General features: G+C 43.0%; 3 protein-coding genes across 3 annotated transcripts in view; all 3 read right to left on the reverse strand.

Moving 5' to 3' along the window:
- Window positions 1–1,668: 1,668 nt before the first annotated feature.
- On the reverse strand, window positions 1,669–12,900 carry LOC308311845 (ly6/PLAUR domain-containing protein 1-like; the record flags this gene model as incomplete). Its single annotated transcript, XM_080758620.1, has 3 exons — window positions 1,669–1,967; window positions 6,627–6,761; window positions 12,849–12,900. The coding sequence occupies 3 exons, from the start codon at window positions 12,898–12,900 to the stop codon at window positions 1,669–1,671; spliced, it is 486 nt and encodes a 161-aa protein (XP_080614746.1).
- A 3,087-nt stretch (window positions 12,901–15,987) lies between these two features.
- Window positions 15,988–25,898, reverse strand: part of LOC308311846 (nck-associated protein 5-like) — a gene marked incomplete at its 5' end in the record, with an annotated part of 117,833 nt that continues 107,922 nt past the window's right edge. The window contains one exon of the mRNA XM_080758621.1: window positions 15,988–19,848. Coding sequence (XP_080614747.1) covers window positions 19,447–19,848 — 402 coding nt within the window. The 3' untranslated portion in view covers window positions 15,988–19,446. The remainder of the gene's footprint in view (window positions 19,849–25,898) is intronic.
- LOC308311460 (zinc finger protein RFP-like) lies at window positions 23,606–24,673 on the reverse strand (the record flags this gene model as incomplete). The annotated part of the gene is made up of 1 exon (XM_080758148.1): window positions 23,606–24,673. One exon carries the CDS (start codon window positions 24,671–24,673, stop codon window positions 23,606–23,608), a length of 1,068 nt encoding a protein of 355 aa, XP_080614274.1.

The raw sequence follows: 25,898 nt of genomic DNA on the forward strand, positions 1-25,898 counted from the left end.
AAAAACATGCAGTAATCCTGGTCACTAAACTGCCTCCCCCTGGCCAGCCGGGGTGCCTGATGGAGGGAAAGGAACTGGTTGGAATAACGTGTTCCTTCCACGTGCTACGTCCAACCAGGGAAACTCCCCCCTGTCAGGTGTAAAGGAGCAACTTGGACACTCAGGCATGAAGGAAGCATGAGTTCAAGTCCGTTGCTCTCCCCATGTCCCGGGACTAGGTTGGTGGAGGGTGTGTAGAGCACATTAGATGATTGACACAGGGGTTTTGGTCCTTCTCCCAGGTGTCTAAGCACTTCAGCGAGGTATTCCAGAAGCCGGTTCCTGCGGTCAAAGCTCATGAATTATTCTGCAAATCACGATTTTTAAAAGCAATGTGACGCGGCACACCTATAAGCAACAACAACAGCGAGCAATAACTGATAAGAGAAACAGATTAACCTTGAACTTGTCCTTTTCCACAGTTACTTATAACACAACCTGTCTATTTCAGGGCAACGGCAGAAACAAAAACAAGCAGGATCGTCAGGAAAAAAAAGCTCTACTTCACAAAATGCCAAGGAGTTCAATGGAGAGATGGTGTGCCTTTTGTAGCAGATTAAGATATAGTTCCCCCCCCCCCCCCTCTGGTAATGAGCGCAAAAATACATTGAGAAGTCTCAGAGTCGTTTTCAAGTCAACAGTCCTTCATGCAGGCTATACAGCTGGTGAGTTCACGGCCCAGATATGATGTCTGCGTCAGCCCCCAAGCGCCACCTAGCGGCTCCGCTGTGAAATCGCAGGGGGGGGGGGGACTTAAAAGGGGAGGCTTGTCATGTGTTCGTTCTCGGAATCCACTGTGCTATGCAGTTATTTAACTGCATCTTTCTACAACATGTGTGTATCTTCGTCGGGTGCTTGCATGTGTGATGTGTGATTGTGTGCTCGGACCACGTGCACGCACATGCATGCACGCACACACGCACGTGTAGTGTGACCCGGATCGGGTTTTCCCCGTGGGAGGTCGTCAAAAGGGAGGTGAGTGTAGCAGAGTGTAGCAAAACTCTAATATCTCCCCCCGGTCCAGAGGGATATCCCTTTGGTCTAGTGGTTAAAGATGTTGGACTTTCACGCGGGAGGCCAGAGTTCGAATCACAGGCGTTACAGACTCCTGGATTCGAACCTGGGTCTTCTGCCTGGGAAAACCTCTACAGCTCATATAGCCAAAGGAGATGAAGGTGGAATGCCGTTTCTCCAATAATTGTCTATCACTGTTTGGTATCAGTTTTGTTTTTACAGCCCAGTAGACCTGCCTGTAAGCCCAGAAGCCTAATATGTACCCTGACCCTAATATGTACTATGTGTTTGTGTTGGGGGGGAGGTGGGATACCCCTTTGGATGAGAGGTTTAGTTTCCCACATGCAGAAAACCTGGCCTGAAATCCAGGCTTTCCCGACGTGTGTGTGCGTGCGTGCGTGGGGTTGTGTTAGCCCACGAAGCCAATATATCTATCCTGAACCCGGGGATTTAAGGAAGGGGAAGGGTAAGGGTAAGGGTAAGGGTTTCCCCCCCCCCCTCCCCCCAATTTGGATGAGCGGTATGTTTGGGTTCCCAATAAGGTGGTTGGAATTCAATCCAGGCGCTATATATATATATATATATATATTATATATAAAGTGAATACACAGCGGCCTACATCCTAAAGAGCACGGACATGGGGACAAACAGCGAGGGCAGCAGGAGGAGGGGCAGGGGGCCGGAGAGGAGGAGGGACCCCTCCCAGAGGGGGCCGGGTCCCGTCCTCCTCCATAATGAGGCCCCCGCGGCGGAGGACGGGACCCCGGGGCGTTTCTTCTTGGGCCCGTTGCAGAGCGGCGTGTTGCAGCAGGTGATGCAGACGGAGTTCAGCTTCCCCGTGCAGAACTGCTGGTATCCTGACGACGCAATGAGGCACGCTCCGGACGACGCACACGACTTCCGGTAGTGGACGCCTGGTGGAGAGAGAGAGAAGACGTGATGGAGACAAGACGTTGATTTATACATTTGTCTTTGCTTAGTACAATTGGGCATGACTGCAAGGCTTGCTATTCAATACTGAAGTTATGTTGACAGTGAAACTGTTATAATGTCATCCGTGCCAACATTTGGACAATACAAAGTATTGTAAATAAATGCGTGGGGGTACTAGACTACTACCACTGCAATCAGAACTGCAGACTCACTCCCAATCTCCCGCCTGAACACTCACCTCTTCAGACTCCATCATAGATCGTTAGTAGCACTTAGCCTCGACGACCATGTTACTTAATGTAACTTAGATAGCATTTTATGTAGACATAGTGTATACGCATAGTTTCATTATATAGATATTCCACTGTTAGGTTCTTAGCTTATATGATTATTGATGATTATATGCTTTCTATGTATTTGATACATTGTATTACCATGTTTTTGTTCTTACTTACTGTAAGTTGCTCTGGACTAAGAGCAAATGCCTAAATTGCGCGCACACACACACACACACACACACACACACACACACACACACACACACACACACACACACCATGTGACACAAACAGTTTTAAAAAGTGCAGAATGTGCACTAACTGTGATATATGCCTGCAGCCACTCTACTGTAGTCTGTACGTGTGAAGGACATGCTGTACACAGCGTACCGTATATAGGTGTTAAAACAAGACATTAGTCTAGTAATGGCCTGCCGCCTGACGTGGCCTCCCTCCGCCCTGTCAATCTGTAGCCATCGATGGCGATGTCGTTATAGGAGCGGGACCACTTTGTGACGGAATCGTTAGCTTCAGTGCCGGCTGTGCCCGGTCGGTGTCTCTCTGTGAACGCTGTGTGAAACGCTGGGTGAACGCTGGGTGAACGCTGTGTGAAACGCTGGGTGAACGCTGGGTGAACGCTGTGTGAAACGCTGGGTGAACGCTGGGTGAAACGCTGGGTGAAACGCTGGGTGAACCGTTAAGTGACAGAGCCATTATTTAGGGTTGGGGGCTACAGTTTGTCTCTATGCATTTTATGACACACGCACGCACGCACGCACGCACACACACACACACACGCACGTATGCACACACACAGGGACAAAGGTGACACCCACTGCATGTTACAGATGTATAAAGAGATGTGTTGGGAGGATGGGGGTTGGAAAACGGTGGAGACCATGATGGACTAGCCTCGATACCCAGGCTTTCATTTGGACAGGTCTTGACCTGGCCTTAATGTGCTATACTATATGGAGAGATGACTTTGCTATGCTGGTAACCTGTTGTAAAGTATGGAAGATGCCTTGTTTGAAAAATGTATGAATTGATCAATTTGATAAATGATGGACTTTGCCTGGAATCGCAACTCATTTCATGCTACATTAGGAAAATAAGGAAATAATCCACGGACCGTCCCCTATAAGAAAAGATACATCATAATAACCTTATGACATCATCAACATGGTTGATCATTTTCCTGATGAATCTGTAGCATTCAATAAAGTATTAATTAAGAGCTGTAATCCAGAGTGACCTTCAATCAATCATCGATGCTGAATTATTACAAAACACATTTTAGTTTTCTCTCTGCTCCTCACACGCCCCCCCCACATTGTGGCACACAATAACACATCATATCCCCGGGCTATAGAAAAGGTATCCCTTTGACTTAGATTGATATGATAAAATAAATCTCTCCAGGCCCAGCTCTCTGTCTGTATCTCTCCTCCTGCAGGTGCCCCGCGTGGAGAGAACACAGAGGCACGCTTTGGCTTTGCAAAACAAATAAGCAGAGAGCACTTCAAACACGCGTCTCCTCCAATTATACGGCCGTCCTTTTCATTCAAAACAGCCTAAAACACAACGCGATCTTTCCGCTAATTGGTTGTGCCCTCGTTGGTTGGAGTGCTGTTTTTATGGGATCAGCAGGTGCAGCGTTTAGTTGTTGTTGGGGTTGGGAACAGTGTTGTTTTTGTCGACTATAAACTAAGACGAAAAATGTTCGTCGACTACCTTTTTCCACTGACTAAAACTAAATAAAAACTAAATAAAAACGAATCTATGATGACTAAAACTAAATATACTGACAATTTCGTCAACAAATAAAAACTAGACTAAAATGTTAGTAAGGGACTAGTCGACAAGAGATCCAGTTTTATGCTGGGTTGCATGCTGAAAATAGCAGATATACAATCTCACAACGCGTCGCAGATTGTATATCTGCTATTTTCAGCATGCAACCAAAGTGTAAAATATGTCATTACAACGACATCGAGGCCTGTCAAAACACATTTTAGTCGACTAAATCACCTGTAGATTTAGTCGACTAAAATTGCATGACATTTAAGTCGACTAAAACTAGACTAACACCAATACATTCCAGGTGACTAAAATGTGACTAAAACCAAGTGAAAACTATTCAAGAGACTATGACTAAAACTAAAATAGAAATTTGCTGCCAAAAACAACACTGCAGTGTTGTTGGGTTTGGGAATGAAAGTCTGAACGCACTCCGCCCTCTGCCCTCCGCGACAGGTAACCGAATACGACTGCAATACGCCATCCAGAGAGAGAGAGCGCTGCCAGGATGTGTTTTTCATAAGCCTCCTTCCTCCGTCCCACTAATCGAATGTTGCGTCAGATTGTTTGGTATCGTCATGACGACGAGTTGGATGTGGAATATTATTGGTTCCTTTGAGAAGAAATTGCTGTGCCGGAATTAAGGGTTGGGCTTGACTTAACCCGTTCTGACCTGAGATCAGATTCTATAAAATGTTCTTCTACATCCGATTCCTGACAGTTTTCTGAAAAAGTTATGTTTCTATATCAGTCGTTCTTCGATTTCTCAAAAATAGCAGACCTACAAGCTCGTAGCTTGTAGATCTGCTATTTTTCAATAGCTAAAGCATAACATAATGCTAACACCAAAACGGGTTCCCGCCCAACAACACCAAGGTGAATTTCTCCCGAATGATGCTCAAAGTATAACTCTTTAACCAATTAAACCCTAATATACCATTTCATTGCACACGCAAATAGCCAATCTACATACAAAACTCACAATGTGTTGCATGTGGGCTTGTAGATCTAAAAAAAATCTCATTTGTTCAGGCACATAAATTATGACACAAATTCTCCTGGAGGAAAGATATTCTCTATGGGGCAGTTCTCTGGGCAATATCGGTAGAGGGCGCAGCGAAGGAACTAAACATTATTTTTTTCCGGTGGAAACAAAATCCCCTTTTGGCCAAAAAGTACAGTTTATACGTGTGGGGGGGGGGGGGGGGGGGGGGGCTCAGAGTGCGTCCACTAAGGAAAGTAGGCTTTCTAATTACACAACTCGCCTTTGTTTTGGTGAGTAGCAAAAACGTTCTTTTTATTTACGCTAAAGAGGAGAGGCTGGTCTGCATTCATTCATGCGAGCGGCGGAAGTTGAGAGTAACATAGCTCTAAATGCAACGCATTAGAGCTATGGACCAGAGCTACACCTCCTCCTGACTCATGTCTGTGGAATATTGGGATCCCATAATTCTACAATATTTCATGTTCTTGGACAAATGTGTGCTCGTATTTACATACAGTAGACCTGGCTATTTCAGTGACTCTCAACTGAGGTGTTGGTTTGTTTCACTCCATGCTCCCACACCCGGACCCCTGGGGTGATTCCTATCGTTTAGTATACTGTTTATAGGGGTTATTCACATCCTTGAGGACCCCAGGACAAGAAGGTCCAGTGATTTTCCGTGCATCTGTCACTCTGCTCTGTGTACGTAACTAATATATATTCTGTCTGAATGTATAAGGCTTGGGGTCAGTTGGGGCCGGTCACTGCCTGTGGCCAGCCAGGCTCCTAGTGTGAGCTGACTGTGTACTCTAAAATAAACAACCGAGGAACATCACTCCATCTGTCTCTGTCTGCCGTGTCTCAAACTTTCTCCTGCTCTCAGGTTTTCAGTATCACTATGCATGGTAGGGACAATAGGTGACCAGATTTGACTGAGAGACTGCCATCACGCAAATTCCAGCTTTTCACCAGGGGAGAAAAACTATATATATTTTTTTATGAGTTAATAGCACAAACAGACTCTTCACATACTAGAGCATAAGTAAGAAATAAGTGTCAGAGCTGAAATCGACATGTAAATATGAAAAAAATGCTTAAACATGTAGCTATAGGTGTAATGTTAAGAGACCACAGAAGACATGTAAATATGAAATAAATGCTTAAACATGTAGCTATAGGTGTAATGTTAGAGACCACAGAAGACATGTAAATATGAAATAAATGCTTAAACATGTAGCTATAGGTGTAATGTTAGAGACCACAGAAGACATGTAAATATGAAATAAATGCTTAAACATGTAGCTATAGGTGTAATGTTAGAGACCACAGAAGACATGTAAATATGAAATAAATGCTTAAACATGTACGTAGCTATAGGTGTAATGTTAGAGACCACAGAAGTGAACCTTTAAATTTCACGCCTGTTTTCTCAACTCGCTGTTTCTCTGCAAGACATTATACTCTATAAGCCATATCTCCAGAACTGCTGGGTCGAACTGAACAACCAATATGTCAATGTGAAGCTATGATTCCCTGCTTTCACATGACATGATAAAACAATACCACATGTCCCTTACCGTCGTCCTTGACCAGCACCTCCTTCTGACACATGTCCTGGACGTTGACCGTGCAGTTGACCAGGTACTCGGGCGTGGAGCAGTCGTTGTGCATCACCTCCTCACACTGGTAGCACTGGATCTGAAGGGCATTCCCTGCAATTCAATTCAATTAAATTCAATTAAACAGACTTTATTGGCATGACGTGTTACAAGTAGAGCTGGGACTCGATTAAAAAAAATAATCTAATTCATCAGAGGCTTTGTAGTTAATTCATCTAGATTAATCGCATTTTAATCGCATATCAATATTCAACCTGAGAACAGCGAGAAACCTTTTTTTTTAATGTTTTTTGGTATCCCAGTGAATCAATGAATAGTGACTACAGGATACAACTCATTTTCAACATTTTACTGTCATTAATATACCGGTTGTGGAAATAATAATAAAAAGTCACCCCATTCTGTGTTGCCTAGAACTGGAGGTCTGAAAACAATTTAGTAACAGTAACAAGTACATCTCAGTGACGTGACGTCACACTTACTTCATATTGTTACTGTTTTTTGTCAGACCTCCAGTTCTAGGCAACACAAAATGGGGTGACTTTTTATTATTTCCAGTTTTCAGTATTATAGAAAAGCGCCCAGTGAGAAACGTTCCTCGGTGAAAAAAAAAAGGTGCGATTAATTTATCTGTAGTTAATCGCGATACATTTTTCTGTATAGTTAATTCATCTAAATTAATCGCAATTAGTCCCGGCCCTAGTTACAAGTGTTGCCAAAGCACAATCACAGATATGACAAACAACAACAAAACATAATATCAATGAAATGAAAAAAATATATAAAATAAAGCAGGTGGTGCATGGCATACTGTGTGTCCTACTGGTTGTCCCTTTTCTTGTGACAGGAATTGACATATTTTTGCAGCCAAAACTGCACATTCTTTCTGTTCCCCCAGAAGGACTGGTATAATCTTTCCCTTTCTGTCATATACTTCGGAATTCTGGGAAATTTGTTTCAAATTTTGGGAAGAACTCCTCTCTAATATTTGTGTAGTTTTTACTACTACTTCTGTGTTAAGAAGTGTAACTCTGTCTCTATAGCTCCGTCATCACAGTGACAGCACAGCCCTGCAGCCATAAGGCAGGGAGACGTGCAGAGAGTGTTAACAGAGGGCAGGGGGGGGCTGAAATTCAGTTAAAAAAGGGCACTTTTTGAACTAAATTAGCAGATCTACAAGCTCTCAGTGGGTCGCAGCGTGACGTGTTGTGAGCTTGTAGATCCGCTATACACCAACAATGGACTTTTTCTCGTCCCCATTGGACCTATGTCCCAGGAATGGGACAGTAGAAAGTTCCCAGCTCCATTCTTTTTTATTTATTTTTGTGAAAGGTCTTGATGAAAAATTTAACAAGAGTACCTCAAGTTGCCATGTATTGCTGACGCTGTGCTTCTTTTATGGAATAATTTTACATTGGGTAAAATATATACACGTGTTTACTGTTTAGTGATGATGTGACAAAATCTGAGTTTAGGACAGGCAGGCAGGCAGGCAGACAGGCAGGCAGGCAGACAGGCAGGCAGGCAGGCAGGCAGGCAGGCAGGCAGGCAGACAGACAGACAGACAGACCTTAGGCCTATACAGTTTATGTTTTACATACGGTACTATAACTGTACGTTACGTTGCCACTGGACAAATATCACAATAATAATGTTCAAATTCTCCATCTTTCTGCACCGTATGAATTATTCAGCTGCAATAATGCAGGCCTACATTTCATTATGAATCTTGCAGGAGGATCGACCACCAAGGCTGAAATTAGCCCATGCTGTATAATAAGAATAAGGAGCTTCACACGTAATAATAATAAGCTTCACACATGAGATGAAATTAAATTGTCCGTCGCTTAAAAGATGATCGAGGATGTGCTCAGGGTCCAATCTGTTGATCTTAATTTGAGTGATAAGACCATACTTTATTGATCTGAAGGAGGGGGGGGGGGGGGTCATATTGCCCAATCAATACCCCCCCCCCCCCCCCCATGCAGTGAAAGGGAAATGAGTAACTAACTAATGAATGTGTATCGAATCTCACACTTTCAGTTAAATTAACAGGGATATAAGCGGACATAAACAGCCACTCCCACTTAATACATGTATTTTTTAGATCACAGCTGTCATGACTAATGTTAACTTAACTATTCATCTGCCCGTCCGTAGAGACGGTAACATGGATTAAACACCATGCTAGTATACCACAGGGCGTCCGGGGACCCCCAGGGGTCCTTGAGGGAGTTCCAGGGGGTCCCCAGTAGTGAAGTGATAGTTTGGAACAACTATATCCATTTGTACACGCTCAGAGTTAAAGGAGCATTCTGTGATTTGGGTGATTTGGAAAAAACCCCGGTTCGCCCCGGTAACAAGATGTGCACATGCACACACACTATAGGACGGCGACGCGTGACAGCACACACATCAAGGCCCGCCCCCGCTCGATCATGATTGGCGGAAGGCTCCCTCTCTATCCTGATTGGATGAAGGCTGGGCCACCTAGCCAAAAACTAAACATAAGGTTTTTTGACCCCCAGGGGTTAACTGGGGACAGGGAGGAACAAAAATTGAAGTGATATTTGAATAAAGTGAAATCACTGAATAATATACCTTTAAATTAACATTGATTTTTATAATATAAATTGGGGTCCCATGAGATAGAAATGCCATTGAATGAATGGGGGTCCGTAGCCTATAACGCATGTCAAACTCTGGGGGTCCTTGACATGAAAAGGTTTGAGAACCACTGGTATATATATATCCGTACCAAACAAGATGGCGAGCTTGTTGTTGTTGCTCGCTAGTATTTACGCTAAGCCTGCTGACCGTGTCCATCTCTGTGAGGTCGCGACCCACCTCAGAAAGATGACGTTTTCTGTCTGGTCATCTGAAACTGTATCGGCCAGTGGTTTTACTGTATCGGCCAGTGGTTTTACTGTATCGGCCAGTGGTTTTACTGTATCGGCCAGTGGTTTTACTGTATCGGCCAGTGGTTTTACTGTATAGGCCAGTGGTTTTCAACCCTTTTTCATATCAAGGTCAATTATTTATTCTACATTTCAGCCACCATCTATTGTACCACCATTTGATGAGATTCAACCCATTCTGCAAAACTCTCCGTCATTTAGCATGGGGACCACCTGGAACCCCCTCAAGGACCACTGGTGGTCCCCGGACCACTGGTTGGAAACCACTAATTAAATGAATACCAATACCAACAACAACAACAAACCAGGTGAATGTAATTAACAATCTGACCGAATAGATTAAGATTGCCATGTATTAATTAATCCACCTTAATTGGTTGGTTTGGTTTTAGTATAGACTATTAAGGTTCCCAACCTTTTTCATGTCAAGGACCCCCAAATTGACACTAATTAGCCCGCGGACCCCCGTTTGAAAAGATATGCCATGAGGGACCCTCATAAGAGAAGATTTTTAACGGATCTAGCAGAGATTCTCAACCTGTTTAAATGCAAGGACCCCCCAGTTTGACATGCATTAGTCTACAGACCCCCAATTCAAAGGCATTTCTATCTCTGGGACCCCCAATTTATATTGTAAAATCTATGTTAATTTAACTCTGGTACAAATGGAACTAACTGGACCTGTTAGGGTCCATTTGTACACTCTCAGAGTTACAGACCCTATAAGGGTCCATTTGATTACAAACTATCATTTAGCTCATGGGGACCCCTGGCACTCCCTCGAGGACCCCTGGGGGTCCCCGGTCACCCCACTTTGGGGACCACTGCCGTAATACAGTGATTAGTTTGTGTTGTTTAGTCGTAAAGGTAAAGGCCATCCATTTCCACTGACACATCATGTAATTAATGAAATGGCGCAAATCATTAATCTAAACTCTCAGACAGGTCCATCAGGGGGCGCGCGCGCACGTGCACACAGTCACACACACACACACACACACACACACACACACACACACACACACACACACGACCTTAACAGCTATCAGACTCAACCTCTCCATCCAGATCGTAACCTGTAGATATAGTTTTGGTCTTGGATTCTGGAAGTATCGGTAGCCTACCGTATCAATATACCGGTAGCTATAGGCCTACTTATTTTTTCACTTATAATAAGACAAACATAATAAGTATATTATTATGGCTAAGATGGTACTAGTGTACATATAGGCTACAGTCACAACAAAATAAAACTGTCACCCTGCGTATTAGTATATTTCCACATCCACTCCGAGTCCTGCCCTCAAATCTAGTGACCAAATGCGCATCTCTCTCTCTCTCTCTCTCTCTCTCTCTTAAGGTGAGACACCCCAGGTGAAATCATGATTTTTCATTTTTTTTTTTTTTTGCTATTTTGCTTCCTAAACATGTTTTCTTTCAAACTAAAGCAAAATACACATTAAAAATACAGATTTAGATGTTTAGTTGGATAGTTTATTTTAGCCAATGACAGCTCGTTTTTCGGGGTGAAAAGCCACCATCTCTATTTTCATGATTGGTTGTTGGTACAAAGGAAGTGACCATATTTGGATCAGACCACAGTCAGCTTGAGGTCCAGACCTTTCCAATGATATATGCCATTATATGTTGTTGCCAAGGTTTGGATGAGATATTTTGTCTCAAAATAGTGGCTTCAAATAAAACGTTTTGGAATTTTACAATACAAATCTTTAAAGGCCGTTTTCTCAAAATGAGTTTTCCTCATACTTGGGACAAAGAATTTCCACTTCAGTTGAACTCACATACACCAAACTTTCCAGTCTTATTCATAACTATATTCCGCAGACATTTACACATGGATTTGTTGATATATCATTCACAGCCTGATTTACATCACATTTTATACCAAAAAAATGCCGAAAATTGGGTTTTTTATGCCTGTTGACACTATTTTCTGATTTGTGGAGTGATAATTAGAGATATCAAAAATCCCATGTGTAATTTTCTTTGTCTCTAATGTGTCAACAAAATGAAATGATCATTTTGAACCTGGCTTTATCCGATCTTCAGATTTATCGTCCCGAAATGTATGCAAATTAGCGCATATAATGCCTAATTTGCATATTTAAACATATAATTTCAGAAAACTTGTAATACAAAAAATCTTAGTTTTAATATAAGTAATCAACTGGAGAAGTTTCATTGTGATAGCTATTATTTAACTTTTTTTCCCTATTCACCTGGGGTGTCTCGCCTTAATAGTCCCAATATGTTCCCTCAGTCCCTATACGCTCATTCTGTAGCTCTCGGAGCTACAGAATGAGCGTAGGGACTGAGGGAACATATTGGGACTACCAGTATCTCTCTCTCTCTCTCTCTCTCTCTCTCTCTGTATCCAATTTGTTTCATTGACAAAGACGCAGCGTGCAGACACAAACAGAATGCTCTAGTAGCCTATACTGACTCTACTTCTAACATGAGTATCCGCAATGACAATGACAACAGGCTACAATATAGGCTATACTTCAATTATCCTGGATTTACACGTATACAGCCTGAGCCTGCTGCCTATTCAATCCAGACATTGGTCTAAAACACGTTGTTTAGGGGCAGGGGACGGTCACGGCTGCAGGTATACCCTATCCGTGCGCACAGCATCCAACTATCGGCGCAACGATGCACGTTTCCAAAAAGTCTGTGCTGTGCATCATTGCATGGCATGGGAAATCAGATCGCCATGCATGCATGCAGCATTCTTGTAGTTTTTCCACAATCAAAAACTGCTTTCCCATCTCAATAGATCACCGAACACTTAACAGAACTCACAATTTACGCATTGGCCATTCATTCTCCAAAATAAGGCTCCGTGCTTGGCGTTGCGTGGTAGGTTTTGATGATGATGTGCGCTCCCTCCGACCTGTGCCAGGCAGAGAGGACAGCCAGACAGGACTGTCAGAAGACAGCGACAGAGACACAGGAGGAAAGGAACACACCCATGACTGCCATTACCACTATACCGCCACTACAACCTAACCATGCCATGCCCCACCGCCACCTGCAATAAAACCTGGAATGTGGTTCCAGGATTGGACTCTTTCGCCACCAGAGAACTCACCTTTAAGGACATAAGTGGACATCATCATCGGATTCGATGGACAACCATAAGCAAGTAAGCAAGCACGGCGCAGACAGACAAACAGACAGACAGACAGACAGACAGACAGACACCATGCACGGTGAGGTGGAGGTGGTCCACATATACCTGTTTCGAGGAGGATTCCAAATAAAGTGGCGAAAACGACAGGACGACGCATTCTGTCTCCTCAGTAAAACTCCGGTGACTCTCTGAGGGAGAACCAGACACTCCGCGGTGACTGTTCTGAGGGAGAACATCAGAACAACAACATGGTGGACCTCATCAGGTTGGGATCAACTTCAGCTGTGGGGAGAGAGAGAGAGAGAGAGAGAGAGAGAGAGAGAGAGAGAGAGAGAGAGAGAGAGAGAGAGAGAGAGAGAGAGAGAGAGAGAGACGCACCACGCGAGGCGATCAGCAGTGATCACACTGTGCGCTGCGCTGCTCTGTCTGCACGCGCGCGCGCGCGCACACACACACACACACACACACACACACACACACACACACACACACACACACACACACACACACGGCTGGCTGGCTGTAAAACAGTTTTATTGGCATTTAATAAATAGTTCTAAATGTGTATACTAATTATAGTCCTGCCTCCCGTGGTAATGATAGATCATAAGATGTCTGCTATGAATTGAAAAAAGTTTATAAATCAAGAAAAAAGTTGTTAGCCTATATAATTATGCAACATTGCAAATAATCCAAAACTTTTATGAATTAAACTATTTTGTAGCTATATTAATAGTGTAGTCTATACTATAGTACAGTAGTATAGTCCTGTATAGATATTTGTAATGCTAACAAGGGCCTTTTTCGGACTCGGCCCCACCCCTCTCCAATTGTTTATATTGTGTTTTAGTTTCCAAGATGGCAGCCGCAGCACCAGGAGGGGGTGCGGGGGCGGAGGTGAGCGGGTGGGGTCGACCTATGCCCTAAAGGCCCATTCATAGTCTGGATTTTCGGTGGTGAGGTGACCACCGCTCCGGTGGTGAGCTGACCACCGGAGCTGAAATAACGTTGAGCGGTGGTGAGTAAAAACAGAGAGAAGGGCTGGAGCGGTGGCGGTGGTTTGCTCTTCACCGCGGCTCGTCACGTCATGTTGTAGTTCGGTGGTCACCTCAGTGACGTCATGTTGTAGTTCGGTGGTCACCTCAGGGACGTCATGTTGTAGTTCGGTGGTCACCTCAGTGAAGTCATGTTGTAGTTCGGTGGTCGCCTCAGTGACGTCATGTTGTAGTTCGGTGGTCACCTCAGTGACGTCATGTTGTAGTTCGGTGGTCACCTCAGTGACGTCATGTTGTAGTTCGGTGGTCACCTCAGTGACGTCATGTTGTAGTTCGGTGGTCACCTCAGTGACGTCATGTTGTAGTTCGGTGGTCACCTCAGGGACGTCATGTTGTAGTTCGGTGGTCACCTCAGTGAAGTCATGTTGTAGTTCGGTGGTCGCCTCAGTGACGTCATGTTGTAGTTCGGTGGTCACCTCAGTGACGTCATGTTGTAGTTCGGTGGTCACCTCACCACCGAAAATCCAGACTATGTATGGGCCTTTAGGGCTGCGTTCACACATTCAAGAACACCTCCTGTCTTGTGTCTGTCTTGTGTCATGTGTTTAATGGCCGCTCCAATGCATTTCCAATGGAAGCCCATATTATGGTTTGACCAAACATTTTGTTTGATGGGGGTGAGACGTGACTAAACACAATATAAACAGTGGGAGAGGGCTTTGAATGTGTGAACGGAGGGCATATGCCCACCTGAGAGCACCACACCACAGTCCATTGACTCTTTTTAAGAGAGGACCTGTACCTTTGTTAACAAGGCATTCTTCTATAGCTTCACTGGTTTTACCTCTATAGGCTCTCTATCTATGTCCTCATCATGTTTTCAATGTTTTTCATTGCATTTGTTATAGATGTGTTTTAGTGGTGTGTGTGTGGGTGATGTTTCTTATTTTTGTCATGCATTTGCCTATATTGTATATAGCATTAACTCTCTCTGTGGATTACAAATCAAATCCATTATTATGTTTTATAATTATGAATATGATAGATTATAATTAGCCTAAGCCTGTATAGCTACAGTATATACTGTTTATTTTATGCTTTATTTTATGTTCTAAACAAAAGAGAATATAGCCTGTCCTATAGTGAAGGTGTGAGAGAAGAGAAAGACAGATGATCGAGGGGAGCATACTGTAGCTAAATGAATAGATTTTTCGTTTTTAGTGCTCATAATAATTGCCCATGGAGAGAGTATAGATGAGCATAAATCCGCCTATAGCTTTGAAAACGTTCCCAGTAGTCGGTGGTGCGAATTGTTGGTTGGACGGACGGACGGACGGACGGACGGACGGACGGAAGACGGACGGACGGACGGAAGACGGACGGACGGAAGACGGACGGGACACAACTCATCCCGACAGGTTCTTAGTGGGGACGGAAGACGGACGGACGGACGGACGGACGGACGGGACACAACTCATCCCGACAGGTTCTTAGTGGGAAGCAGTGATTATGACCGCATGCCCTTGAGAGGCGGAGAGATTAGTTTTCTCTCTCCAACTCTCTCCCTCATTCACTCCCTCTTAGAACACACATGAATCACGCCATGACACATGCTGGGGGGGGGGGGGGGTCTATTCCTCTGCTTATAGGTTCTTATAACTCGCTTATGATTCTTGACGACTGTTTCTGTATTTGATATATTACCATGTTTTGTTTTGTTTTTGTTCTTGCTTATACTGTAAATCGCTCTGGATTAAATTTTTACGATTTTTGCTATAACGGTTATAGCCCATGTTTTTTGAAATTTTGAAAAAAAAAAAGTTATCCTCGTTTCTCATCATTTTGGACCATGGGCTATAGCCCATATCGTACGGCATACTATGGCGCGCCGTTTTTCATCATTTTTGAGGATTTGAAAAAAATGACGAAATGACAAAAACGATGGGTTATAGCCCATGTTTTTTGAAATTTTGGAAAAAAAAGTTAGCCTCGTTTCTCATCATTTTGGACCATGGGCTATAGCCCATATCGTACGGCATACTATAGCGCGCCGTTTTTCATCATTTTTGAGGATTTGAAAAAAATGACGAAATGACAAAAACGGAAATGGAAATTGCGGAAATTTCGGAAACGGAAATTGCGGAAATGTTAATATATGACCCCAGTGTGAACTTGGATCCGCTTTACGAAAAAAAAACAACATGCATGACTTTTTAGAGTTTGAAATAGGAAATAGTTTCTTGTATTTATTTAGGAAATTGTTACATAAAATATATAGCATTAAAGTTTGAGTGTAACAGTCAAAAAAAAAAAAAAGAACATTGCACACAATAATAATTACCAAAGTAACACTGCTGGTAACCATTAAGTCTTCTTATACCAATAAGGGAACCAGGAACATTTCGAAGGATTTGCGCCACAGTTTCACGATTCTTCGAAAAAATATAGCAGATCTACAAGCTCGTAGCGCGGCACTCGGTGCCGCGCTATGAGCTTGTAGATCTGTTATTTTTTCCCAATAGCTAAAGGTTTAACATAATGCTTTTAAAACACCAAAAGGGGTTCCCCCTCCTGTCCTGAAGGGGTTAAGGAGAAAAGGTGAAAGAGGAACAATGAAGTCTGTACAAAAATGTGGGTATAAATAGTTCGACAACTAGAAAAATACACAAGTCTTTTTAAAGACTCTCTTCATACAATATTAACAGGTTTTTCATAGAGAAAAAATGAAAAAATAAAATACAAATTAAACCCAACCATTTAAATTAGCACCATCATGTATGCTGGCCAAATTATTAGATAAAGATAAAAGTAGGATTTTGGCATAATATTATTTATAACCTTAAAACAACTTAAGTTTCAAATATTGTCTTTGTTTAAAATAAAGTGATAAAATATAAAGAATTAGCTCTTATTGATCAAAATAAAGACTTTTTTGTTTGTGTGTTTGTTTGTCGTTTTGTTTTCTTAACATGAATGAATTATGGACAGAATTCCATAAACACAGTATAGACATCATTTTGTCTGCACATTTTTTTTTTCAAACAGTCGATTTACAACCTTGGCTGAATGATTGGCAAAAACATATAAAAAAAAAAACACATGAATTATTATTATTATTATTCGTTTGCATATATCGATCAGCAATGCCCTTTCCGATATTACCTCATAGAACTTCTCTATATACAAAATAATGTACAATTAAAACCGTTAAAGGGGAAAAAAAGCGAGGTTTGGAAGATTTCAGATGCACTATAATATTAATTATTATACGTTACATTAAGAGACAAAACACGGAGAAGGATTTGGATCCTGGAGTTTAAACCATGAGAGGAAAACCCGGCCCTGCGTCGATGTCGCATTCATGGATCATCTTCCATTGACTGTTTCTTTTTTTATAAGTGTTACAATCGGCCAGTTTAGGTTAAATATTACGTTCCCTGAGATTCCACCAGTGATATTATATTGTCTGCTGTTTATAGGGATGGAGCTCGTAAATTTTTTATTGATAACGAGCAGCGCCTTAATCGATCAGACTTATCGAGCCAGGGTTTCTTATCGAGCCCACGATCGAGAACTTTCTGTTATTTTGTGGAAAGACGACTGGGAGACGAACACATTCTGAACAGAACATAAGTATGGCCTTCGAATACAGTAACTTTTCCAACAGATGGAAGGCAATAATTGAACTTTTGAAAGAAAAAAAAAATATTGAAGAAACTGTTAACTGGTTTAATATTTGTATACAGTCACTTTAACCCATTTTAACCCGAGATCAGATTCTAAAAATGTTCTTCTACATCCTGACAGTTTTCTGAAAAAGCTATGTTTCTATGTCAGTGGTTCTTTGATTTTTCCAAAAATGGCAGACCTACAAGCTCGTAGCGCGCCACTCGGTGGCGCGCTATGAGCTTGTAGATCTGCTATTTTTTCAATAGCTAAAGCATAACATGATGCCAACACCAAAAGGGGTTCCTGCCGAAAATGAGTTAAAAGTGTAAGTTAGTTTACCGGGACAGCACTGGCCAATACACTTTTTAGACCGACATGTTTGTGCCAGCGTGGGTGATTTAGATTTATGTATTGATCGCCTCTTGTCTTGCTTGTTTAAACAATGACATCAAGGGCCGGCGCTTATGTATATATGCTCAATAACAGGATTGACAGGGAAGATTATTGATACCTACCGGGTACTCAATAAGCTTGTTATGGTTTTGTTTTTTATGGGGGGGGGGGGGGGTGGAGCTCCATCCCTATACTGCTGTTTGGGGGTTCAATCCAGACGAGGTGTTTACTGTACAATACTGTACATACTGTACTATTCAGACACTGCAAGGTCAGGTCGTTTAAAAAAAAAGCGCTACTTTAGCCGAGCGTCGATCTAATTAACCCATTTTGACCTGAGATCAGATTCTAAAAAATGTCTTCTCTATACATCCTGACAGTTTTCTGAAGAAAAGCTATGTTTCTGTGTCAGTCGTTCTTTCGATTTTTCAAAAATAGCAGATCTACAAGCTCATGAGCTTGTAGATCTGCTATTTTTCAATAGCTAAAGCATAACATGATGCTGACACCAAAAGAGGTCCCCGTCCAAAATGTGTTAATGCCAGCTCATCGCTAAATTCAGGTTCAATAAGTGCATTTTTCTTTCTTTTTTTTCCAGCTTAATTTCGTTTTTTTTCTTTTGATCATTTTGACGTCTTCACTTTTGCTGTCAACAATAATCGCTCTCACCCAAACCACCCAAAGGGTTGTTTTATTTACTTTTACCATTATACCATTCTTTTGAATGAGTAAAATGGACAATTTAGGATAATTGAAAACCTGACGTCGACAAGCTTGCTGCATTGTTATTTTTTTACATTATAATTCTTTTTCTATTTGGAGAATACTTGCGTCCAACAGAAATGCCTTGCAGCCACAGATCAATGCTCTTGTCATTGTGACTCTCCCAGTGTCTAAAGAAGGATAGAATAGATACAACAATGGCAAACAAAAACAGTAGATGTTAGCCCATTTTGACCTGAGATCAGATTCTAGAAAATGTCTTCTATACATCCTGACAGTTTTATGAAAAAACTTCTATCTATGTCAGTCGTTCTTCGAATTTTTCCAAAAATAGCATCTCTACGAGCTCATAGCGCGCCACCGAGTGGCGCGCTGGGGGCTTGTAGATCTGCTATTTCTCAATAGCTATAAAGCATATCATAACGCTAACACCAAAAAGGGGCTTCCCGTGGAGAAGGGTTTAACATTCCCAGCAGCAGAAAGCAATCACTTCAGCGGTACAGAGGCAATTATATATAGTAGACGTATATTATATTGGCGTCTCCAACAATAATTAGCTCTGTACAATCATCACCACTTTTCAAAAAAAATAAAATAAGCTTCACTTTACATTCTGTACAAACTCTGTACAGTGTCTGTTACAGTGCAATGATAAGAAGAGTTTACCCGGGAGGTGAAAAATAATAACATCATAATTAAAAACGCAAAAGGAAACACAGTTATTGTTGTAATATTATCGCTAATACAGCTCCTTAGTCAACGCACAGAGTTCAGCTCCGGTCAACAACATGATCCAACCGACTAAGTGCTTCTGTTTCAGTTTTTCATTTTTTTTGTGGGGGACGGGGGGACGGGGGGGGTGGACAAATGGCCCCTCAACTCATGTTGCAAGTGTCCCCCGCCCCCCCCCCTCCCCCTCCCCCCTACACGCCATTGGATCCCTGGCTGGCGCAGGACGAGAAGCTGTCGTACAGAGAGTCGCTGAGCGAGCCCGTCGACGAGGGCTCGGCGGTGGCGTTGGTGCCAGGCGCCGGATCATCAGGCTCCTCCTCCTCCTCCTCATTGGCCCTGTACGAGTCATCGAGGTCGCCTCTGCTGCTGCGGCGGCTGTGGCCCCCCCCCACCACCACGGGGCCCGGCCCCTTGTGGTCGGGGTACAGGAGGAGGCCCCCGCTGACGCCAGCAGAGCCTCCGTGATGGTTGAGCTGGTTCAGGGACTCCAGGGAGATGCCGACGCCCGTCCGCAGCGCTGGAGGAGGAGGAGGCGTTACGGCGTTACCGTCTGGAGTCTTCTTCTCCAGCAGCAGCAGGGCAGGGATCTCCTTCTGTGTGTGTGGAGACAGAGAGAGAGGAAGACATGCAGAGACCAGGGTTTATTATTATTATTATTACAGCACATCTTTTATTTTAGTTTTTAAGTCATAGTCTCTTGAACAGTGTTTATTTAGTTTTAAGGCCTATTCATAGTCTGGATCTTCGGTGGTGAGCTGACCACTATGAATAGGCCTTGAGTCTATAGCTTGAGGAAACATGGAAAGATGGATCCTTTTCGATGAGTCCCAGATGCACAGTTCCCTTCTCTCTACACACGGCATCATTCATCTCTTCCGCGACGTTCTGTTAAGAGTGATATAGCGCATGAGAGCCCTCTGCGTTGAGATTGCTGTCACACTCAAGGGCCATGCAGTATTAAGTGCTATCCAGTTAGCAGAGGAGCCGTTTTGCCTTGAACGCGAACCTTCTATTCAGCCAGGTGAATAATTGCATTCACCTGGTGCCCTAGATCTAAATTAGAGGCTGATTAGAAGACTATACAATGAAAAGCAGCAGACGGTGTACGGTATAGTGAGTGCACTGGATTCCCGGAGCACTGCTGCTGTGATGAAAACTCCACACATGTAGGCACGTGGCTTTAGATTAATAATAGGGTCTAAAAAAAGGAACACTTTGAGTAATTTGGGTTCTAAAAGTACCGGAAGGAAAGCTCTGACAGATCGTTATATCAGTGTCACAAACATGGGAGGCCGATGGAAAGTGATCTGTGAAAGATCTGTGTCTCCTTTAACCTATTCTGACCTGAGATCAGATTCTATAAATGTCTTCCACATCCTGACAGTTTTCAGAAAAAGGTTCTTCGATTTTTCAAAAATAGACCTACAAGCTCAGAGCGCGCTATGAGCTTGTAGATCTGCTATTTTTCAATAGCTAAAGCATGACATGATGCTAACACCGAAAGGGGTTCCCACCCAAAATGGGTTATCTCTTTGCCAGATTCAAGTCAAATCAATGTACAGTAGTTGATAAGATTCTCTATGGGAGAATTCAGTTTTTGAATGATTTATTGAAAATTCTCTGTTGTGAATGTGCGACAACTAAAGACCTTCAGAGACAGCTTGACTTGTCTGCTTCCAGGGAAAAAAATTACTGAGTCGAGTTTTTGTGTTGGAAGCCGTTTTAAAAGAGCCTGCAGCATTTACACTCCTGTAGTGTTTCTAGGATAACAACAAAGTTTAGGTGTATACGGCATAGGTGTATATGTCATTGCTTTGGCAATGTAAACGTATGTTTTCTCATGCCAATAAAGCCCTTTGAATTGAATTGAGGTGTATATGTCATTGTATAACCTAGCTCTGGTCCATAGCTCTAATGCCGTCGCATTTAGAGCTATGTCACTGTCGTCGATTTCTGGGGCTCGCAAAAACCCTCATGGAGAAGAATCTTTTCCTTCGGGTGAAAAAATAAATCCCCCCCCCATGCACTACCGGTGTGCAATCTGGTGACGCTATGATCTTCACATTTTAGTCAGGCACACTCTTATGGCTCCTCCGACGGGGTCCTAAAAGGTATTGAGCGGTGTTGTTGCCCCCCCCTAAGGGACAGGAGGCTTTCTGCTTATCTTTCAGTTAGGATTTCATTATCTCAGTTTTGGCCTTTTCAAGGGCACCCCCCCCCCCCTACCCCCCCACCCACTGGGACACTAGACAGACAGTGGACTGAGAGTCCAACCACAGAATGGTAGACAATGTGATAAAGACAAAACCAGATGGCATTCTGTCGTCTTTCATCATTTACAAACCACGCGCACACACACACACGCACAGGCTAAAACAGAGGGATGTTGCTGGCTTCAGAAGTGAACGATATATTGACGAAATATCAACGATATTCTGATATACCACAATATCGTTGCCTTTTTGCGATAGTGATATTGTGCATGTTCACGCACGCTCACGCGCACACACGCGCGCGCGCGCACGCACACACACACACACACACACACACACACACACACACACACACACACACACACACACACACACAGAACGGCTCGCCTCTTGGCGCCACACTGACCGTATAAGCAGAAATACAAATCTGTCTGTTTTAAAATGCATGTACGGCAAAAGATTTTCCTTATCGCTTAAAACTAAAAGAAAAAGGTTTACTTTTATATCATCTAAATAAAACACTGCTATCCTTGGAATCCAGTTTAATTTGTCATACTTTGTCACCACGTTTAACTTTCCTTATCTGCAACTTGCACCATAAAAGGAATCAATTTCTTTAAATACAAGATAGGTGTTATAACCTCCATTATTTTGTTTTCCACTGCAGAATAATGGAAAATACACTTTAGGAAGAACTCTTTCCATTCTGTTATTTTGCACGATTTTATATACGAAGTACATAAAAAAAGAAAAACTAAATCTAGAACGCCGAGCTCACAACAACACGTCGTGATGTTGTCAGCTTGGTGCCTGGCAAGACGCACATGGGACCCACGTTTAAATCATTCTGACCTGAGATCAGATTCATACGAGGTTTCCACTGGACACACACTGGTCTGATTAACCCATTCTGACCTGAGATCAGATTCTAAAAATGTCAGTCGCTCTTCGATTTTTCAAAAATAGCAGATCAAACACAGTCAAACACAGTCATTGTGTGCATGCATGTGTGTGTGTGTGTGTGTGTGTGAGCATGCGGCAGGGTCGTTAGACTCAGCGGGGGATGAGCAAAGTCGTGATGGTTGTATCGGCGATCAGAGGAGCTGTGTGTGTGTTGTTCTGTGTGCCTGTGTGTTTGTGTTTGCGTGTGTGTGTGCGTGTGTGTGTGCGTGTGTGTGTGTTATACAATAACGTGTGGTATCCTATTTTATTGGCTCAATACGGACAGTGTTTGCATACCCGACCGCCTATGACGATGTCATTTATATAATGAATATGTTTGATTGATTATTGTGCCAGTCCGTATAGCAGAAGGTTTATATATTATACACCATAGGATAGATCAAGTCATGTGACAGCATCACCGCCACAAATAGTGCTACAGCGTTATCTAAAATGCACTTCCGCATACCTCACCGTCAGTTACTTGAATTCATGAACCTTTACATGGCTTCCTGAGAGGGAGAGAGAGAGAAAAAAGGAAAGCCGTGCGTGGAATGGAAATCAGTTCAAGATCAAGATTGAAGATTCAAGATCAAGAGTTTACAGACAAAGAAGGACGGTCAGAACTCTGTTGACTGACAAAGAGCTGGCGATATTTATATGCCAGAATAGGCTGTGGAACAAATTAAAATGTAATTAAAAAAAAAAAGCGGGACGGACAAATTGTGGGTGCAATCGCCAGTGTTGGGTATATTACTTTATTTTTGGAATATATTTCTTATTACCTTAATTTTAAAGTAATATATTGTATTACATATTACTGTCTGAGCAAGAGTTAATATTACTATTACATATTACTTTTTTTTAAATACTCAGATTGAACAATTAAATATTTAGTATAATTATAAATTATATATATTGCGTAGACCAGTGGTGAATCATGTTTTTACTCAGTGGTAATTTATTATTATTATTATTTTCTATTTCATGTTTTGAGGGGCGCCTAAAACGAAGGTAATTGTATTTTGGATTTTAGTTAGATTTTTATTTTTGTAAATTCACAAAACTGTTTCAGTTAGTCCAAGTAAAATATATATTAATTGTATTCTTGTATATACTGTATAGGCCTAATGGAGTTCTGGTTGTCCAGAACATTTGGACCCGCTTGTCATACAGGTGAGTCTCCTCACTGGACTCAGTCTAGTCCTTGTCCTTCACTGCTGTGATTGACAGGAGAGATGATCAGAGGAGAAGAGTTTGTACCATTTAGGCTCCAATATGGAACGAAGAATGGGTAGAGTCTCTCAATGAAAGAGCAGCCAGTGAAAGAGTAGAGATGAACTCTGGACTCCACGTCATAAAACGAGACCAGACCCTCCTCATAATCCACAAACACTCCCACTTTCTGGATCTTCTCTCTTACAGGGACGGGGACAGGAGGGCCAGCAAGAGCCAGGTACCCATTTCCATTCCTCAACCATATAATCCAGAAACCATTGTTGGGGCTCACTGGGATTGATTCCTTCCTGTCGATGGACTCTCTGACCACTCCCACAGCCCAGTCAGTCTTCCCAGCAACCTGAACCTCATAGTGAAACCTTCCTGAGGAGAAGCTTTGTTTCCCCAAGACACAGGCGGAATATGAGAACCTCTCTGTGTTGTTTGGGAGATTCTTCTGTATGTTTCCGTCATGCACTTGTTTTCCATCCTCAGACAGGACGAGGCAGGGATGTGCTGTATCAGGGTCCAGAGTTACATCCACCTCATATAGTTGGATCCTCCTCAGCTCAACATCATCCGTCTGCTTCTTCATCTCTTCACTGAGTGTCTTCTCCAGCTGAGCCACAGCTGTCCTCACAGTGACCTTTGTCCAGTCCTTGGTGGGTGGAGGGGTGTTGATGGAGGTGAAGTTCTGGAGGAGGTGGAGGTGGTCTTCAGTGTGTGAGAGCTGCTTCTTCAGCTCAGAGCTTCTCTTCTCCAACTTAGTGATTTCCTGCTGCAGCTCATCGACGAAGCCTTCCGCCTGTTTCTCTGTTGTTTTCTGCTTCTCTTCAATCACACCGATGAGCTCAGCCTGGCTTCTCTCAACACAGCTGATCAGAGCGGTGAAGACCTGCACACTGTCTGCTGTCACTGCTTCTGCATCCTTCCTGCTGAGCTCTACTAAGTGTCTGACCTCCTGAATCTTCACTCGTCTGTCCTGGATCATCTTCTGGATTCCAGCCTCTGCCTTTCTGTCATATTCTCCACTGGCAGACGCCATCTCTACACACTGACGATAACTGGAAATCTATGAACAATACCTATAAAACTGAATAACTAGGAAGTGTCCGGTGAAGTCTGAGCCACTCACACTGTGGAAATCATCTTTTAAATAGAGCTCCTCAAATCATAATAATGACGTCAGCTTTGCCCAAATATATGCAACTATTTAAATGCACTCTGTTGAGCTTCCAACTTGCGCTTTGCACACAAGTTGGCAATATGGAAAAAGTGAAGGTCCGCTAATGGTCTAAACTTATTTGAATTTATAGGAATGGCAAAGAAAATCCAAGATTAAACGTTTACATCATGGGGTTTACATTGTTAGCTTGTTAACCCATTCTGAACGGGAACCCGTTTTGGTGTTAGCATCATGTTATGCTTTAGCTATTGAAAAATAGCAGATCTACAAGCTCATAGCGCGCCACCGAGTGGCGCGCTACGAGCTTGTAGGTCTGCTATTTTTGAAAAATCGAAGAACGACTGACATTTTTAGAATCTGATCTCAGGTCAGAATGGGTTAATCAGACCAGTGTGTGTCCAGTGGGAAACCTCGTATGAATCTGATCTCAGGTCAGAATGGGTTAAGTCAGCCGCTTCCAGTTTTCAAGGGCCTCCCCTGGTCCAACGTGTAGTTAGATGTTCCAACTGACTCCAGTTCAGTCGACATGCACACGCACAACTTCCTTGAAAAACATGGACGCGGATCACTAAACAAGCTATTTAAATGCTCGTTTAACCGTTTAAAGGGTTCGAAAACCACCGACTTAGAAAGGATCTCTCTTAATGACACATCTGAGGCCAAGGTCACCTGACGCACCGGCTAACGACCTTCTCTCCACTCGTCAGGGGAAAGTCTCGTTCAATCGAAAAGGAGATGAATGGAGGGAGGGAAGAAGGGAGGGAGGGAGGGAGGGAGGGAGGGAAGCGATAGAGTGAATGGAAGACGAGGAAATAATTCGAGAGAGGGTGGGGGTGGGGTGGGGACTGGACGAAACAAGACAGGATCCAGAGACAAATAATGTGTTCCTTTTTTGGCAACAAAAAAGGGGGCGAGGCCAAGGAACAGAAGAAAGAAAGAAAGAAAGAAAGAGTGACACAGAGAGAGAGAAGAAAACAGAAAGAAAACAAAGGAAGGAGGAGAGAGAGAGAGAGAGAGAGAGAGAGAGAGAGAGAGAGAGAGAGAAAGAGGCAGAGAGACAGACAGAGACAGAGACACAGACAGA

This window comes from Protomyctophum bolini (genome assembly GCF_963924005.1).
Source record: "Protomyctophum bolini genome assembly, chromosome: 24".
Classification (NCBI taxonomy): Eukaryota; Metazoa; Chordata; class Actinopteri; order Myctophiformes; family Myctophidae; genus Protomyctophum; species Protomyctophum bolini.